This window comes from Anarhichas minor, unplaced genomic scaffold (genome assembly GCF_050575085.1).
Source record: "Anarhichas minor isolate MPS153535 unplaced genomic scaffold, ASM5057508v1 ptg000039l, whole genome shotgun sequence".
NCBI lineage: Eukaryota > Metazoa > Chordata > Actinopteri > Perciformes > Anarhichadidae > Anarhichas > Anarhichas minor.
This window is the reverse complement of record NW_027466485.1, coordinates 128785-146101: the sequence shown is the minus strand read 5'-3', so window position 1 is coordinate 146101 and position 17317 is coordinate 128785. Positions and strand designations below refer to the sequence as shown.

Sequence of the window (17317 nt, the reverse complement as noted above, 5' to 3'; positions counted from 1 at the left end):
TCAGAGGGAAATAACCAACATCTGTAAAATATTGTTCCATAGTGGTCAAAACTTCCACAGGATACCTTTAACAAACTTTTGGTACATTGCCACCGCAAGCATTGCCTCATCTTTACACAAGTGACCTGTTCAGATGTTGAACGTATTAACCTGAATGTACAATAGCAAGCCATGTTGCTGAATAAACTGATTTATAATAAACTGATTTATTTGGCCATTGACGTACAAATAAATACTTGAAAAATGTCAAATATGTAACTGTTTTCTCAATCGTCATCTTCCTCGTCGTCCTCATCGTCTATGTCCTCCAGCTCTTCCTCGGCATCTCGCTCCTCCTCCAGAGTTTCTTGCAGTGCCAGCTCCTCCTCCAGTGATGGGTCCAGGGCCTCTGTGATTTCTGGTCCGCTTGGATATTCGTTCTGTGGTGGCGGGGGTACAGGAGGGCTGTAGCCTTCACCTGCATACTTCAGACCCCATCCAACATATATGTTCTCAAACGTCCTAAATCAAGAGACAGCACATGGTTGGATGTAAATTACAACGTTGTCTTTAGGATACTGTGAGAAATCAAACACAGGAAGTGAGAGTATTCTGATATTTTCACGTACTTTCCACAACTGTATGCATATGCCCCTGGCCAAAGGTTAGAACGTATCACAGCCAATGCATGCTGGAAGGTGAGAGTGGAGGACACCCTCAAGGTCCAGGGAGGAATGTTGAACTTTTCTGAGAGACACAAATATAAAAAAAGATTTAGCTGCCTTTAAGGACAAAGGTTTGGTTTACTTATCCATTGTCAGTGTATTATCTACTGTTGATAACGGTCAGCACGTTTGGAGTTTGGAGAAACGGGCAGGAGTACCAACACAAAACAATGCTATATGCTGCTGTGGACAGGGGCAGCAGCTAAATGTATTCGAGCCCACCTAAAGAAATCTATATCTGTTCATGTGTTCCCTATATTAAGAATATTTTCACCGCTTTATGTTGCCTTCAGACAGCCCCTTCCAACGGGAACTGAACGGAAAGTGAAAGTTATGCTCTCTACAAAGCAACAAGACTTCATTGACAAAAAACGTAAAGATTAATTTCACTTAAATTAGCGTACGCTTAAACTGATGTTACTGATATTTTACTTTGCTCCCGTGCTGGTACTGGTATTTCTTATAATGGCAGTGATATTTAGACAATTCATCTAAACTTCCATCTTTGACAGGATTACATTTTAGCTTCCAGCTTTTCCAGCAATGTCTTTCAGGTCTTAGATTCTTTAGGTGATGCACCAACAGGAGCTCACATAGGCAACTGGATTTCCAAAATAAAAGCCCTGAGATTGTAACAGTAGTTTACCAGGGGGGCCCAGATATAGCTGAGTTTCAAAAACAAAAGCCCCTAGTTGGTAACAGGAGTTTAACAAGGGGCCTTTGAGTGACCTGTTATTTATTTTTTTCAAACTAAAAGCCTTTTCCCTTTTCTGCAGGGACCCTCTACAAGGGTGGATTGTGGAAAATAAAGGCCAAATGGTATGATAGTAGCAATATCTGCTACTTCTGCAGACTTTTAATGTACAGACTTCATGTAAGCACAGGTCACAAAGTATTTATACTCCTTCTGTTTTTTTGTTCGATTGACTACTCCTTCTTCATACTTTCAGCTAAAGAAACCAGGACATTTATGGTCGTTTAAAAAAAAAAAATTCAAACTTTTATGCCTTTTAAAGTCCAAAGCATTTCTTCTTTCAGCCTTTTCAGTTAATTCATTTCAATTTCCACCTTTTGACAGTATCCCAGTTTAGCTTCCAGCTTTTCTACCAGTGTACTCAGCTCTTAGCTTCTTCACGTATTGCAGTTCAGTAACCAATTCTTTACAATCCAATACTTTCATATGTTCTGCAATGCTTTGCAATGTATTTAAGCTCTCTGAATTCACATGCATTTTCTGCAGGAAATGCATTTTCTAGTTTAATTGATGAGCGTATCAACATTTTTATTGCCTTCTGATATCATCTGGACTTTGGCAGCTGGGCAGCACTGTAAGGACAGTGACATTGTTTGGGAGATTTTAGTGAGTAAATCTGACTGAAACTGTGAAGATGTGGGATCCATTTGGGGAGATGTGAAGGCAACAAGTCACCCGATCCCATGTGGAAATTAAATCACAAGTTACCTTTTGAACACAAAACTGGTTTGGCATGAAAATGTCCAAAGTCAAAGACTGACCTGCATCTTCGGAGAGGCGGGTAAGCAAAGGGGGTCCAACTTGCTCAGGTTCATCATCATCTTCCTTCTCTTCAGCCTCTCCTTCCTCATTGGAGTCATCTCCCGTTTTCTTAGCCAGGTCCACCAAAGTACAGCGGCCCTAAAATAGTCCATACTAACACATTAAATACGCTTATCACTTGAGAAAATGGTCCATGCCCCTGCTGGGATCAGACTTGTACCTGCTGCAGAATGTGCTGAACATGATGCACCCAGGTGGACAAAGACTCAGCCAACTCAGCAACAGAGATGCCCTCAAAGTCAGGATTCACTTCAACGCTGTTCAAGGCTTCCTCGTCTTCCTCATCGTCTTTATCCTCTGCAGGCTTGTAGAAGCCTTCGGGGCTGACCTGTGTGCCAGCAGAGATCCGAGCAATCTGTGCTCTCAGGTAGTTGGCTTCATTCCCGGTGAAAGGCGGGTAGCTGACAACTGGGTTGTCCAGCCTCCCAGTGAAGAATTTACGGATCTGGCGAGCAACAGTGATCTGTGCTGGACTGACTGAAGGGAGCTTTACCCAAGGAAGACCCGGCTCTTTGCACACATAATAAACACACTTGTTAGCACCTGTTCCGAGGGTCTCCTCCGGCAGTGCTGGAAGGGGTTCATAGGTGGACCGAGGAAGTGGATCCTCCTGAAAGCAAAGCCACCACAAGACCAGAAGAATTACTCAAACAATTCATTTCTATTCTTTCCCTTGAAAAGAGTAAGGGACACTCTGGAAGAAGCATGCATGCTGCTCACACTAGTTGCAGTGACCTGTCTCTCCCTAGCACAGTCCTGCTGATAAAGGCTCCTTTCGGTTACATTATGGTGTGTTCATGCTCCAAATATTAAAAGTTTGTATTGGAGGAAGGTAAATTACAACGTTTTCATTATGTGTTCAAGTGTAATCAGGTAAAATGTGGTTTTGGCAATAAACTTTATTGGTTGAAGGAGATGTTTTCACAGCAACATAAAATAAATATTAGAGTTATGACCCGTTTCATTTCCTAACACTAGCATTAAGCTGCTTATAATTATTTCCTCATTTGAATTGTGTGTTTTTATGCAAATAACCACGATAAATTACTATTAACAAAGTAAAAGGATAACATTTTTTTGTAAAATTCTCCAAATCTTTATGGATTGGATTGATTTATTAATAGGCCTATATTTTAAAGTTTGACTATCGGGCAAGTAAAACATCTCAGCTCCTTTCCCAGAGGACAAATGGCTAAATAAGCTTAATGTCAAGCCCTGTAGACAGCCAATCAGGAGAGGGGCAGGCTTTATTGCTTTTTCTGTCAGGCATTATTTCCTTTTAGCCTATGGTAGGCTTTCAATAGCCCTGCAGGAGGTCGTGGGTTTCACCGACAAAAGCCAACAGTGATACAAAAAACGGAAAAGTACATGTGATCGGAAATAATCAGTAAATGACAACTTGGGGATTTGTGTTTTTCAAGAGGTAAACGCGTAAACATGGAGCAAACATGGAGAAAGTGTTGAGATTGCATTAACAGCTGATTAAACAGTGCAAATCAGAAAAGGGGAGGAGTCCTACTAAAATATGAATCAAATATACTTTTAACATAAGAAAAATGGATTCAAATAAAGGCCTGGTTCTGAAGCGGAGGTAAATAAAGACCCCTGCCACAGTTTGAGAATAAATAAAGGTTCATCGATTGAGTACTTTTCTCTTCCTCACCTCATCCTCCTCAATCTCTGCTTCTCTCTCCTCTTCCTCAGCTGATTCTTCAGAGCTCCTCTCTACCTCCCCCTCTCCGTATTCGGCTTCAGCAACAATATAGCTGCTCTCCGTTCCCAGTATTTTGCCCCACAGTCGGCAGCGCAGCAGTTTCTGCGACTCAACGAGCTGCTTCAGTGCGAGGAAAACCCGCAGCATCTCCTCTCTGCCCAGACCTACTCCAGCCTGCTCCCAGTAGAAGCCAATCACACTCACATTAGGGAGAGGTGATTCCATCTGATGAAGACCAATGAACATGTTAAATTGTACAAATTCAGCTCTGTTTACTATATGAGTAATACCCACAAAATATATTTTCAGGTAAGCCTGGCAGGCAACATTATAATGGTTACTCAGCCATTTACATGTGACAGTTGTACGAATCAGTGAAACAGCAAAGACCCTGGACAAACATCAGCCTTCTGGGAACACCAGAACAAAACCACTCATGTGGTTTTGTTGAGGTTTAAGCAACAAACCTTCTTAGTTGGGTTTAGGAAAATAACTTTGTTTGGGTTAACATTACTTGCAGTCTAAACATTTAATTTTTCACCTAAATCCGGACCTTTGACCAGATGTCAAAGAAAAAAATTAAGATTATGAATCCGACCAGACATATTATAACAGCTGTCAGTACTTTTTCATTACAGTTCTGGACAATTGCCACATATAACAGTCAATAAAATGCTGTTAAAAGAACAGTGATTTGTAACCTGGCTTCATTACGTGTCTAAAAACACTTTCAATTTACAATCCAATGTTTCACAGGTAAGCCCTATTGCCTGTATGTATTCAAATCACCAAGACAAATTCATAGTGTAGGTGTATGTTGCCGATACCGGTTTCTCCTCCTGGTCATCCTCTTCTGGCCCAGCAAACAGCAGGCGCTGCTTCTCAGCCAGCAGCTCAGCAGCCGTAGTCTGTGGAAGGTCTCGCAGGGTGCTTTGCTTCTCTTCAAAAAAAGTCTGCTTCACATCGTGGCTTATATCCTCAATCACATCCACCGCATTGTGTGGATGCTCATCCATCACCTTCATCAGCACCTGGGTGAGGTGGTCATAACTGGAACGTTAAAAGAAAGACATCAGCTTCCTGAGCGTTTGACCATCTGGTGATCATTTTAGGAAATGTCCTCCCAGAAATGTTATTCACACATATAAGCATATATATTAAATGGTCTGTGCTTGTATAGAGCTTTTCTAGTTTTCCGACCGCTCAAAGCGCTTTAACACTACATGCCATTCACCCATTCATACACTGATGGATGCAAGGTGCCACCGTCCCATCAAGACTATCTAACATTTACACCCATTCACACAGCAGGTGTTAAGTGTCTTGCCCAAGGACAAGCCGGGGATCGAACCGCAGATCCTCTGATTGAAGGACGACCCCGCTCTACCATTGAGACACAGTCGCGCTACAAACACTACAAATGTATAACTGTACAGAGCATGGGTTTGTTCTGTTTTGTATTATTTTATGACTGCAAAGTGATATTGACAACCAGTTTTTCTGTGTTTTCCATATAAACTTGAGAACCACTGAGTGCTTTTTTTTTTTAACCGAATAAACTTCACATGTATGTAATTGAAAATGTCCTGTTAAGTTTTCCTTTGCTGATGACTCGGCCGTTGTTCCAGTGGGGCTCTCCATTCACCGCCAGGACCCAATACAATCGGTGAAGAGCAAGAAGAGAGATGATCAACAACCAGTGGTGCTCAGATGAAGAGATCATTTATACTGGCTTTGTTACCAAATCTACAGCACCTTATGATCGGATGCCGTCCCTATAGGCTCCCAAGGGAGTTTACAATGGTCATTCTCACAGCAGCGTACATTTCTAAAGGAACATCCTCAACCTCCTGGAGCCAGACATGGAGGACAGCAACACCTTTACCAACTTCAGGCAGAACAAGTCTTGTGATGAGTAACGTTAGTAATGTAGAGGCTCTCATATGTCTGTATGTCTTTTTAAAGTCTGTGTCTGTGTGAAGAATTGTAAGGATTCAAATGTTATTTCTGTCAGATAAAGGGATTATGATTATTAATAATATAAATAGTTATCTTTAAAAATATATATTTTTCCTGATTTGTCACCGACAGACGGAAGATTAGAGTTTCATCAGAGTCCCTCAACCCCACCTGCCAGACAAGGAGCAGGGTCCAGCATGTTAACTCAGTGAATTAAGGGCTGGTTGTTGGAAAATGTTGACAGTTTGATGCATTTGATTTTGTTTCTGCATACAGTAACATCTGACACTCAACCAGCCTTCGTTGTAATTCCTACTTGTTTACATCACGTGATGCATTGTAACCAACCGACGCAGCAGCCATGAGCTAGCTAGCTAACTGTGAGCTAACTGTTCATCATTCATTCATCACTCACAGGTTCATGTTGCTCTGCGTGCTGCTCGTCATCATGAGAGCCTTAAACGAGGCCGCTGACTGCAGACTCTGCTCACTGTCGTCTCGCTCTGCGTCCATCGTACTTCTGTTTTAATAGCGTTCACAACGATGAATTAACGGCGTAGTTAGCTCCGGTGTGGCTCCAAACTTCACCGGTTGCTATGGTTACTGCAACAGAATGGTTGCTAGGTTCGCGAGAGCACCGCCAGCCCCCTCGAGATACACGTTAAGATAATGGTTAAAAGAAACAGGAAATGGAAGTTGGTATCATGATACGTCAGGAGTTATCCATGTGATTCATTGTTGTTTTTTAACAACAGTAACAGAGGCTGTTGTTACTCAACTGCGCTGAAAGGATTTCACCACATCACCTTTTTACTAAACATGTTTGCTTCCATGCATCAATCAATCAATCAATCAATCAATCAATCAATCAATCATCAATAGCTTCTATTAGGATTTGGGGTATCCCCTTAAGCCAAAGAAACAGACGTTTTTTTTCTTTCTCCATGAAAACATTTATAATTACGTAATATATCTAGATAATTCCTGAAAAACATGGCAATTGTTTTTGTCCCAGGTGTGATGTTCACAGTAGAACCACGCCACCTGGTGGGCGGAACAGGATATATACGGTCAGTCAGCAAGACCGCATGAACAGCGTATATATGAAGCTCGGAATAAAAGCCTGTTGCAGTGCATCAAGTCGTTGTTCGTCTGGGTCATAATTACAATACAGAAACATTACATTGGCGACGAGGAGTAAACGGAAGAACTCAAAGAGAGAAAGAAAAAAAAAGAGGGGAGAACGACGGACATGCGGATGAGTGCGGCTAGGCCAAGCTAGCTAAGCTAACACAGACACGTGGATGGTAGTCGGCACACCACAGCAAGAATGGCAGGAAACACCGCTGCTCTCCCACCTTTCGACACCGAAACTGACCCCGTCTCTGTTGGACCTCGCTGGAATAAATGGGTGCAAAGGTTTGAAAATGACACCACTGCAATGAACATTGGCGGAGATGCTAGGCTCAAAGCGTTATTGCTACATATAGCAGGAGAACGAGTGCATGATATTTACGACACATTAGCGGCAGAAGATGACAAATATGCAGACACAAAGCAGAAGTTATCTGGATATTTCTCTCCTAAGAAAAACGTACAGTATCAAGTGTACATCTTCAGAAAAAACTGTACAGGAACCAGGAGAAAATGTGGACAGTTATCACACTAGGCTGAGGATGTTAGCTAAGAACTGTGAATTTGCAAGTGTCGAGGCAGAGATTAAAACGCAAATCATACAAAGCTGTACATCATCCAGGTTACGCAGGAAAGCGCTAAGGGGGCCTGACCTTAGCCTAGATGAGCTTCTTGATCATGGAAGAACACTGGAACTGTCTGAAATGCAAGCGACTGGCATAGAAAGAGGCTCAACAGCTACAGTCAACTGGTTGGATCAAAAGACTAAGCAGACGCATCCAAACAACAGCAGATGGTTGGAAAGAAGACGTTCTGACAACAGCTGCAGGAACTGTGGAGGTAGATATCCTCATGATGGTGAATGCCCTGCTAGAAACAAACAATGCAGAGCCTGTGGTAAACTAAACCATTTTGCAAAGCAATGCCGTTCTAAAGCCGAAGACGGTGATACAAAACGAACGCACTACAAGGCTAACCAACGCCCTAAAAAAATCCATCACATAACAAAGACGCCAGGTGAGGAAAAAGAGCACAACTCTTCCAGCAGTGATGATGCTTATGTTTTTGCAGTTGATGCTGACAAGACCTCTGAGCTGCCACAGACTCACATCAAGCTAAATGGCAGTAGTATGCTAGTTTTAATTGATTCAGGAGCCACAGCAAACTGTGTCGGTGAAACAATTTAAAGATCTACCCCTTCCGCTCCAAGGTTCCATTGCCTGTCAGTGGTGCTTTCAAGTGCAGCGTGGAAAAAGGACAGAAAAGGACATGATGCACATTCTTTGTAATTAAAGGGGAAGGATTCAACATTCTCAGTTACAAAACTTCCAAAGCACTGGGACTGATCAAAATAGTCACAGCAGTATCATCCACACCACAGAGTTGCACTGTCGCAGATGAGCTAGTGGAGAGTCATCCTGAATTGTTTCAAGGGATCGGAAAACTGAAAGACGTTCAGGTAAAGCTTCACATAATTCCTGACATTAAGCCGACATGCGAACCACATCGACGTGTGCCGTTCCACATCCGCCAGAAGGTTGAGGATGAGCTTCAGAAACTGGAGGCAGATGACATCATTGAGGAGGTCACTGGCCCGACACCATGGGTCTCACCTATTGTCGCTCCTCCCAAGCCTAAAGACCCTGACAAAGTAAGACTTTGTGTTGACATGCGCCAAGCTAACACGACTATAGAGAGGGAACGCCACATCACTCCCACCATGGACGATGTGATACATGAGTTGAATGGAGCAACTGTGTTTTCCAAACTGGATCTGAGAGCTGGATACCACCAGCTAGAGCTTCATCCAGACAGCAGATACATCACTACCTTCACCACTCACCTTGGATTGAGACGCTACAAGAGACTGAGTTTTGGCATATCGTCTGCTGCTGAGGTATTTCAAAATGCCATATGTCAAACACTGCAAGGTCTCTCTGGTGTGAAAAACCTCAGCGATGACATCATCGTCTACGGTGCCTCCCAGACTGAACATAACAACCTCCGAGCACTGTTCCAGAGACTCAGGGAAAGCGGTCTCACACTCAATCGTGACAAATGTGAGTTCAACAAGTCCAGGCTCGAGTTCTTTGGTTTCATCTTCTCTGCAGAGGGTGTCTCAGCTGATCCCAAGAAAGTCATTGCAGTTCAGCAAGCTGCAGACCCCCAGAATCCAGGTGAAATCAGGAGTCTGCTGGGCATGGCCAACTATTGCTCCAGATTTATCAAAGACTTCTCCATTTCAGAACCACTGCACAAGCTCACCAGAAAAGACACACCCTGGGTATGGGGCCCAGAACAGCAAGTTGCATTACAGACACTGAAAGACAGTCTAACCAGTGACACTACTATGTTCTACTTTTACCCAGTGTTACGTGTTGTGTTTTCTCCCCTCCTGCCCCTCCTTTTTTTCTCTCTCTCAGTTCTCCTAACAGATCAATTGGGTGATTGGATTCCACCTGTGGGGGCCAGTTGTCCTGATTGGTGATTGGCACCAGCGGCAGGCTGGCCAATCGGTGGAGGGAGAGCCACAGATAAAAGGCAGGAAGCCTCGGCGTTCAGGGGGACTTCATTTCACACTGTTTATGTCAATCCTGAGAAATGAACGTGTTAGTATTTGTGGTGAGAGGTTGCGGACAGTAGGTGAGTCTGGGGTACCCTGTACATTGGCACACACGTAGGATTTTCTGTGTCTAGATACACTAGGTTTATTGGTCGGTGCCTCATCTGTATTTGGGTTTTGGTCAAGCACATTTAGATAAGTTAGAGAAGCCATTTTGTTTGTTGATTTCAGAGGTTAGTTAGTTAGGCCAAGTTCTGTTATCTTTGTTTCAATTGTTTGGCACGACCACACCTGTCCCATCCTCTCCCAAATCTTGTGTGAGACTCGCTCATCTTTCACTGTCAGTGAGCACAATAAATGTTGTTTATGGTACACGAGCTAGTTGGTTTTCATTTGGGTTATTTTGTGTTAGTCCCTAAATCCTTCCCCTGGACAACAGAGAAGGGACGTAACACCAGGTAGAGAGACAGAACTGATTGTGGATGCTAGCCCTGTTGGACTGGGTGCAATCCTCTGCCAAAAATATGAAAAAGGGGTGAAGTACATGCTAGCATATGCTAGTCGGTATCTCAGCGATGTGGAGAGGAGATACTCCCAAACAGAAAAGGAGGCGCAGGCCATTGTCTGGAGCTGTGAGCATTTCCACCTGTACATCTATGGTCATCCTTTAACTCTAGTGACAGATCACAAAGCACTGGAAATCATATGGAACAATCCCAGGTCAAAACCACCCGCCAGGATTGAGAGATGGGGACTGAGGATTCAGCCCTACAACTTCAAGGTGGAATACCGAAAGGGAGCCGACAACCCAGCTGACTATATGTCTCGTCATCCTATCTTGTCTCAGACAGTACACGTGCAGCAAAGGTAGCAGAGGAGTATGTGAACTTCATCGCAAGTCATGCAACACCTAAAGCCATGACACTCACGGAGATCAAGAGAGAGACACTCGCAGACCCAATCCTTCAAGAGATTAGTGCTCACATCAGACACAACACATGGCACCAGAGTGACAAGTCACGACATGCTGACATAGTAAAGCAGTTCAGACAAGTTAGCAGTGAACTAACAACATCACATGCATCAGACATTGTACTGCGGGGCACTAGAATAATAATTCCCACGGCCCTACAAGATAGAGTGTTACAGCTAGCCCATGAAGGACATCAGGGCATTGTCAAAACCAAATCCCTACTCAGAACCACGGTTTGGTTTCCAGACATTGATCGCAAAGCAGAAGCAGTAGTACGCAGTTGTCTTGCATGTCAAGCCAACACGCCAGTTGCACATACTGAGCCACTAAAAATGTCCGTTCTGCCAGAAGCTCCTTGGCATAGTGTTAGTGCAGACTTCTATGGACCACTTCCAACTGGAGAGTACTTGCTTGTCATCACGGATGATTACACACGCTACCCAGTTGTAGAGAGCATAAGGTCAACCTCGGCTAACACAGTCATTCCGGTCATGGACAAAGTTTTCTCCATGTTTGGGATCCCCAGAGTTGTGAAAACTGATAATGGTCCCCCATTCAACAGTGACCAGTTCTCCCAGTTTGCAGAGCATCTAGGATTCCACCACCGCCGGATCACACCGCTGTGGCCTCAAGCTAATGCTACAGCTGAAAGATTCATGCGCACCCTAGGCAAAGCTATTCGTGTGGCCGAAACAGAAGGCATTCCCTGGAAACGACTGAACATCTTTCTACGTGAGTATCGATCCACACCTCACAGCACAACAGAAAGATCACCTGCTGAACTGTTGTTCCAACGCAAGACGTACACGAAGATTCCTTCAATCACTCAAACTGCAAGGAACTGTTCAGACTCTGAAGTGAGAGCAAGGGACAACAAGGCTAAAGCCAAGATGAAATCTCATGCAGACTCTCATCGTAATGCTACACCACACACTCTCACTCGAGGTGACGCTGTACTTCATCGTCAGCCCAAGCACAACAAGCTCACTGCACCGTATAACAGTAAGCCATACACGGTGACCAAAGTCAAAGGCTCCATGATCACAGCAGCCAGAAGTGGACACTTCATTGTCAGGAATTCTTCATTCTTCAAGATCACTCCAGAAGTAATGGACATCTCACCAGATCCCGATGATGAGGATTGTGATTACAGTGATGCCTCTAATACCTCAACAACACCGAGATACCCCTCAAGGCACAACAGATGTCCTCCCGCCTACCTACAGGACTATAGGTAGATTATGGACTGTTAAACGTGGACAATCTCTTGGCTGCATACAATAAATATGCTCAGGGACATGGACACTAATTTGATCTGTTGTGAACTTAAAAGGTACTGATTTAGCCAAGTTTGAGAAGTTAAGTGTTTGTTAAACATTTCTATAAGACAGAGTGTAAAATGAATGTTTTAAGGGATACAGTTAATACAGAGCTGCCATACCTCTAGATGAGTACAATGTTCAGTACAGTAAATAGAGTTGTTGAAGTTTGAGTAATATGTAAGAGCAAGCCTAGTTTTAAGAATGTCAAGTTTTAGGTATTTCTTTAAAAATTAAAAAAAAAGGGCAATGTGATATTCACAGTAGAACCACGCCACCTGGTGGGCGGAACAGGATATATACGGTCAGTCAGCAAGACCGCATGAACAGCATATATATGAAGCTCGGAATAAAAGCCTGTTGCAGTGCATCAAGTCGTTGTTCGTCTGGGTCATAATTACAATACAGAAACATTACACCAGGTGAATGCAGTACACTTCTGTACCTTTTCATACCAGTCTTGTGTAAATGAAACATGACATTGACCAGGTTTGTATCATGAAATCAGCACGTGTTTGTCGTCGTGGCATTTGGCAAATTGTTGTGAATTAAATGTGGATCATTCAATTTCTTCACCTGTAAAACCTTCTCTCATAGCCACAGATTCCATATTATTAAGGGAAAAATCCCAACTCTCATAGCAAGACCTCAAACCACAGCAGCACCATCCACCTGTCCATTGTGCAACTGACAAGCCATACTCTGGCAAACTATGGTGAAATACACTGCTCTTATGTTATTCTTCCAAATGGTAGTCACTCATTTTGTGTATGATGATGCTGATGGAGAGTGCTATACAACACATGGCTCCAAAACCTCCCATGTTTAATTCAGTTGGGATCTGGTAACTGAAGGCCATAAAATATGATTCCAATCATTTCCACATTCAAACCATTCAGTAATTCCTCATCATTTTTGCAAACATCTGTATTCTGTTTCTCCACCCATTTATTCAGGTTGTTTCCTTTAACACGTCTCCTGTCTCTTAGTATATACTGTAAACCAAAACATGAAGACAAGATAAAATCAAAATTCGAATTTAGATCATCCTCTGTCATATTGTGCGCCTTTTATATCCACACCAAAAAATGATTTATTTTTCGTATTTTTATATCAAAATCGACCCAATCAAATGCAAAGGATTTTATTTAAATCCCTCTTGTAACTGTACACCGCTAAAATATTCAGTTGCACTAGGGAATGTGGCACAGTGCAGAAGCTAGAGACGCTCCAACTTCAGTTTCACCAGGACTTTAACTGTGACAACATAGTCAGTTTACTCCAGGCAGAAAAAGCATCAATTTGCAGATGAAAATCTACAGTACATTACTGCTCAGCAAACTTGAGCAATAGGACCCAACAAACAAAAGGGATTGACAATAAAACAAATGTACACATAATTTCAATTTCCATACAGTACACACTTGGATACAAGATTCAAATCAAGACCTGTGTTTTGCAGCAGAACGCTCCAGAGCTGCTCACAGGATGCTGCATCTGAGCCAGGACATATCCGATCTCATGTCGGATCAGCGCACTTGGAGCACTGCAGGCCTGGACACAAACATTTGAAAATGCCATCATTCCAGCAATCAATCTTTCAATTCACTCGGACTTTAAGGAAAAGTGTGCACACAGAAACATCACATATATTAACCGAGAACATTCCCTTAATTTAAAGCTGTGAGGCCTGTAACGGTGACTACTGAATTATTGAATGCTATTGCTGTAATATAGCACTCAAATCAGTGAACGACAGCTCCTGCACAATCTTTATTTCTACATGGTTTGAACTGACTTCAGAGTGAATATCTTTGTTTTTACCTTGCACCTGCTTGGCATATATCTTTCTGAATGTGGCGGGGTCTTAGGCGGGAAATGAGGGAACCAACAACACCACCTGGGGAATCACACCCCAGGAAATATAAACTCAACAACCTTAAGATATTTGTTTTTAGAATTGTTAAGGCACACAGATTAGTTACTGAAATTAGACGGACGTGTTTCGTAGAATTGAACTCAAGATTTTATTTAAGGAACCAAAATAAATAATCAAATTTGCAGGGACGGGAGCTGCGGGGGAGGAAAGAATATTATGGTCAAATGAATATTATGGTCAAAATTAAAATAACTCTAAACAATAAGGGATCTTAAATAATTCTTTATTACATATTAAGATACAAAGGCCTTCTTAAAAAAATTCTAAAACTAGATTATATTATCCTAAAAGGTCCTGTCCAACATAAACTATGCGAGATCGTGGGATTTAGGTAGAGGACACTGGTAAGGAGGCAGACTACACTGAGGAGTGCCCAGGGGTGCTACCAGTACTCACCTCAGGTGCAACACAGCAATCCTCAAAACGTAAATGATGCAGTCGACACTCTTATCAGTGGTTGTACATGCATGCATAAGGTGTAGGGACCTCACCACGGGTGCTTACCCTCCCAACAATGGAACTTTACCTAAAGAAAAAGGGAACTAATCAAGACAAATAGAACTAACAAAACTAATCAAGACAAATAGAACAAACCCAGTTGGTTGAACAATGTAAATTAAAAAAAACGGTAAGGCAAAACAGAGCAAAACAGCAGCAGGTGAACCAACTCATATATGGGGCACTATACTAACATAAGTAGTCACTTAGACAAACTAAGCTAAGAGCTAAGAGGTCAAAATGTGAGGATTTTATGCTTTTGTTTATCAGATGATTGAAAATGTAATTTCTCCGAGTGTTGGACTGCTTGTCGGACAAAACCAGGGATCTAAAGATTGTACCTTCACATCTGATACATTATGATGGATATGATAATAGTGATTTTTCTCCATTAATTAAACATTGGATTAATCAATGTTAGAAACGATTGTCAAGTGCAGCTCTATAGCCAGCTAGCTGCTTCAGTAAAGTACCAAATGTTGAAATAACAACTTGCAAATGCAAGCTTATAATTCTGAACACAGGCGTAGCAGCGTGTCTGAAGGTAAAACAGGTAAAACAACTGGACAAAGGCAGATGTTTCCAAAAGGACAGTTTGTGTGCCAAGTTGTTTTTCTCACATTAAAGTAATTTCCGGATAAAGAAAATCTTCCTGTGGGGAACACTGCCATTTTCTAAAAGGTTTATTGTAAGAACTGCCACTCCCATCATAAATGTCTGTATAGAGATTTTATTCAGGACATCATTTACAAATATGCAGTCAGAGTTCACTGAGCTCCGGCTTTGGGTGGAACCCACTCGTGAATCTTCTTGCTGGTGGTGGGGAAGGGCACGTACTGCTGTGAGCTGCCACTCACGTTGAACTGGTGGACCTCAGCCAGGAACTTCTTGGGCTCTGGTGGATGTGTGGTGGGGTCATCTGTCATGCAGTGCAGCCAGCGATGCCTGAAGAGTGCACACAAAGGTAGCTGGCTTAAATGACAAGCTAATTCCTTCATTTTATTCATTTTGTGGGGATTTTTGTTGACGGTTACATTTCTGGAGGAGGTGAAAACATGTAAATAATGTTTAATCTACTTGTCAAGACAGTACAGTAGACTACAAACAACTGCATATATATATATATTTTTTAATACGTCTAAGGTAGATAGAGTTTTAGCCCAAATGGTCATTGTTGTACTGATTCTATACCAAACTGCTCGTAACATCAGCTAGAGCCATGCTGCCGTCCACCTGCCACATGGTGTTCTTTCTGTTCATCTCTGTGGTGTAGATCACCCAGCGGTGACGTCCTGAACACGTTTAGGAGACAAACAAGAGTTTATTAATCCAATCTAACAAGTGATATTTGACAAAATAACCCAAATCTGAACATCCTGTGCAAAATACTTCTGACAACAATATGTTTTAGTGAAAATGTCCTGCTAGGGACTAGTTGAAATCATTTTGGGATACTCGACTCACCAAAGAAGTAGTTTTAATGCAATAATGTGTTCATCACTTTAATGTTGCAGCTAAACGTGGAGCTACTTTTAAAGAATACTGCTGAGTATCTTAAACTATAATAATACATCATAATGTATTTGTTAATTTATATTTTTTAATGAATAATCTGTAAAAAACTACGATATTTCCCTCTGAACAGTAGTGGAGAAACGTTAGAAGCCTATAGTAGCAGAAAAAACAGGAAGTACAAGTACCTCAAAATTATACAATAGTAAATGCACTTAAGTACTAATACATAACATAACTAACTAGTTAACTAACTATTCTTTAACAGCTGAAAGTACTCACTGATAGAGACAGTGATACCAACTGTACTAACAACAATAAACAGCTGTTTGTTATTAGTTTATTCAGCGGTGATAATTTAATTTAAACTTTGTGTAATCAATAACATATCATACATATATATTATCCCCAATAACTGACCGAGAACCACGTGTTTGTCGCTGGTTAAAACATGTCAACAGTACACAAATCAGCATTTAGCCTGATTAGCATCAGCATTGATTATGAACGGTTTCGTTAGCCACCAGCTAACACAGTAAAGTAGCAGCACTAGCGGGCTAAATAACAAGCTAACGGTTCATGTTTCAAATATAATTTACCAGTCCATGATAGTGGGCTGCAAATTCCCGCTTCACGAGGCTTGACAGGATTCTTCGTGAGTCTTTTGAAGACTGAAGTTTTTTTTCAATTTTTACAACATTTTGACATGTTTACATCGGTGGGATTGCAGTACCCCACACTGAACTATAGGGGGCAGCATCGTGTCTCACGGCATCCAATCTACCGGGAAATCAAAAGCAGAAGAAGAAGATGCAAAATACCCACGAAGAAGAATCCTGTCAAGCCTCGCGAGCTGTTCGCGTTCTGTTTTTGCCTTTGTGACGTCACGTGACTGCCTGTGATCCTGTGATCTCTTTGTGTGATTGCCTGATACATTAACTACCCTGCAGCCAGAATAGCCGACCTTTCAAACGGGTAAGTCAGTTTTACACTCACAGAGCAGATACGTGAAATCTTTACAGCATTGAAGATTTGAATGAAACCATGGATAGACTAGAAATATCCCCACTGAACCACGAACTGGAGACCATATCCCAACGGCCTAATCTCCCAGAAAATCAAATGTATTTTGGAACATCCCCCCAAAAAGAACTACAGAGAGAGGAGTCTTCAAACGAATCAACCTCTCTCTTGACCCACCACCCCAGCAAACATGAAAATGAAGAACTGCTGAATGAGTTCTTTAAATCTCTCGAGGGTCAAGTAGCTAAGTTTGAGTGTGATTACAAACACTACAAGACCTATCGAGAGCCGAAAGAAAGAATTGAATTCTCTTTTAGGCCAATGTTATATGTACACTTTCCAAACGATCCAGATTTTGAGATAGAGATCTTTGGAGATATTTTCAATAAATATTTTGCCTCAC

The 17317-nt window shown here is 42.1% G+C and overlaps 2 protein-coding genes across 2 annotated transcripts; both read right to left on the bottom strand.

Annotated features, from left to right (window-relative positions):
- Positions 1-266: 266 nt before the first annotated feature.
- On the bottom strand, positions 267-6466 carry rsph4a (radial spoke head component 4A). Its single transcript, XM_076107490.1, is given in 9 exon segments — positions 267-501; positions 609-726; positions 2220-2358; positions 2441-2887; positions 3944-4219; positions 4322-4384; positions 4387-4404; positions 4822-5044; positions 6369-6466. Coding segments are annotated over 9 exon segments (1617 nt in total).
- Positions 6467-15145: 8679 nt separating this feature from the next.
- LOC142967859 (NADH dehydrogenase [ubiquinone] 1 alpha subcomplex subunit 12-like) lies at positions 15146-16498 on the bottom strand. The gene is made up of 5 exons (XM_076107464.1): positions 16491-16498; positions 16312-16331; positions 15597-15671; positions 15414-15426; positions 15146-15324 (listed from the first exon to the last, which is right to left on the bottom strand). The coding sequence occupies exons 1-5, from the start codon at positions 16496-16498 to the stop codon at positions 15147-15149; spliced, it is 294 nt and encodes a 97-aa protein (XP_075963579.1). The 3' UTR covers position 15146.
- Between the last annotated feature and the right edge of the window lie 819 nt (positions 16499-17317).

Excerpts from the sequence above, each read along its gene's own strand:
- LOC142967859 (XM_076107464.1), bottom strand. Across the intron at positions 15,672-16,311 it reads CGACAAACACGTGGTTCTCG|GACGTCACCGCTGGGTGATC; the intron begins GTCAGTTATTGG and ends AAACGTGTTCAG.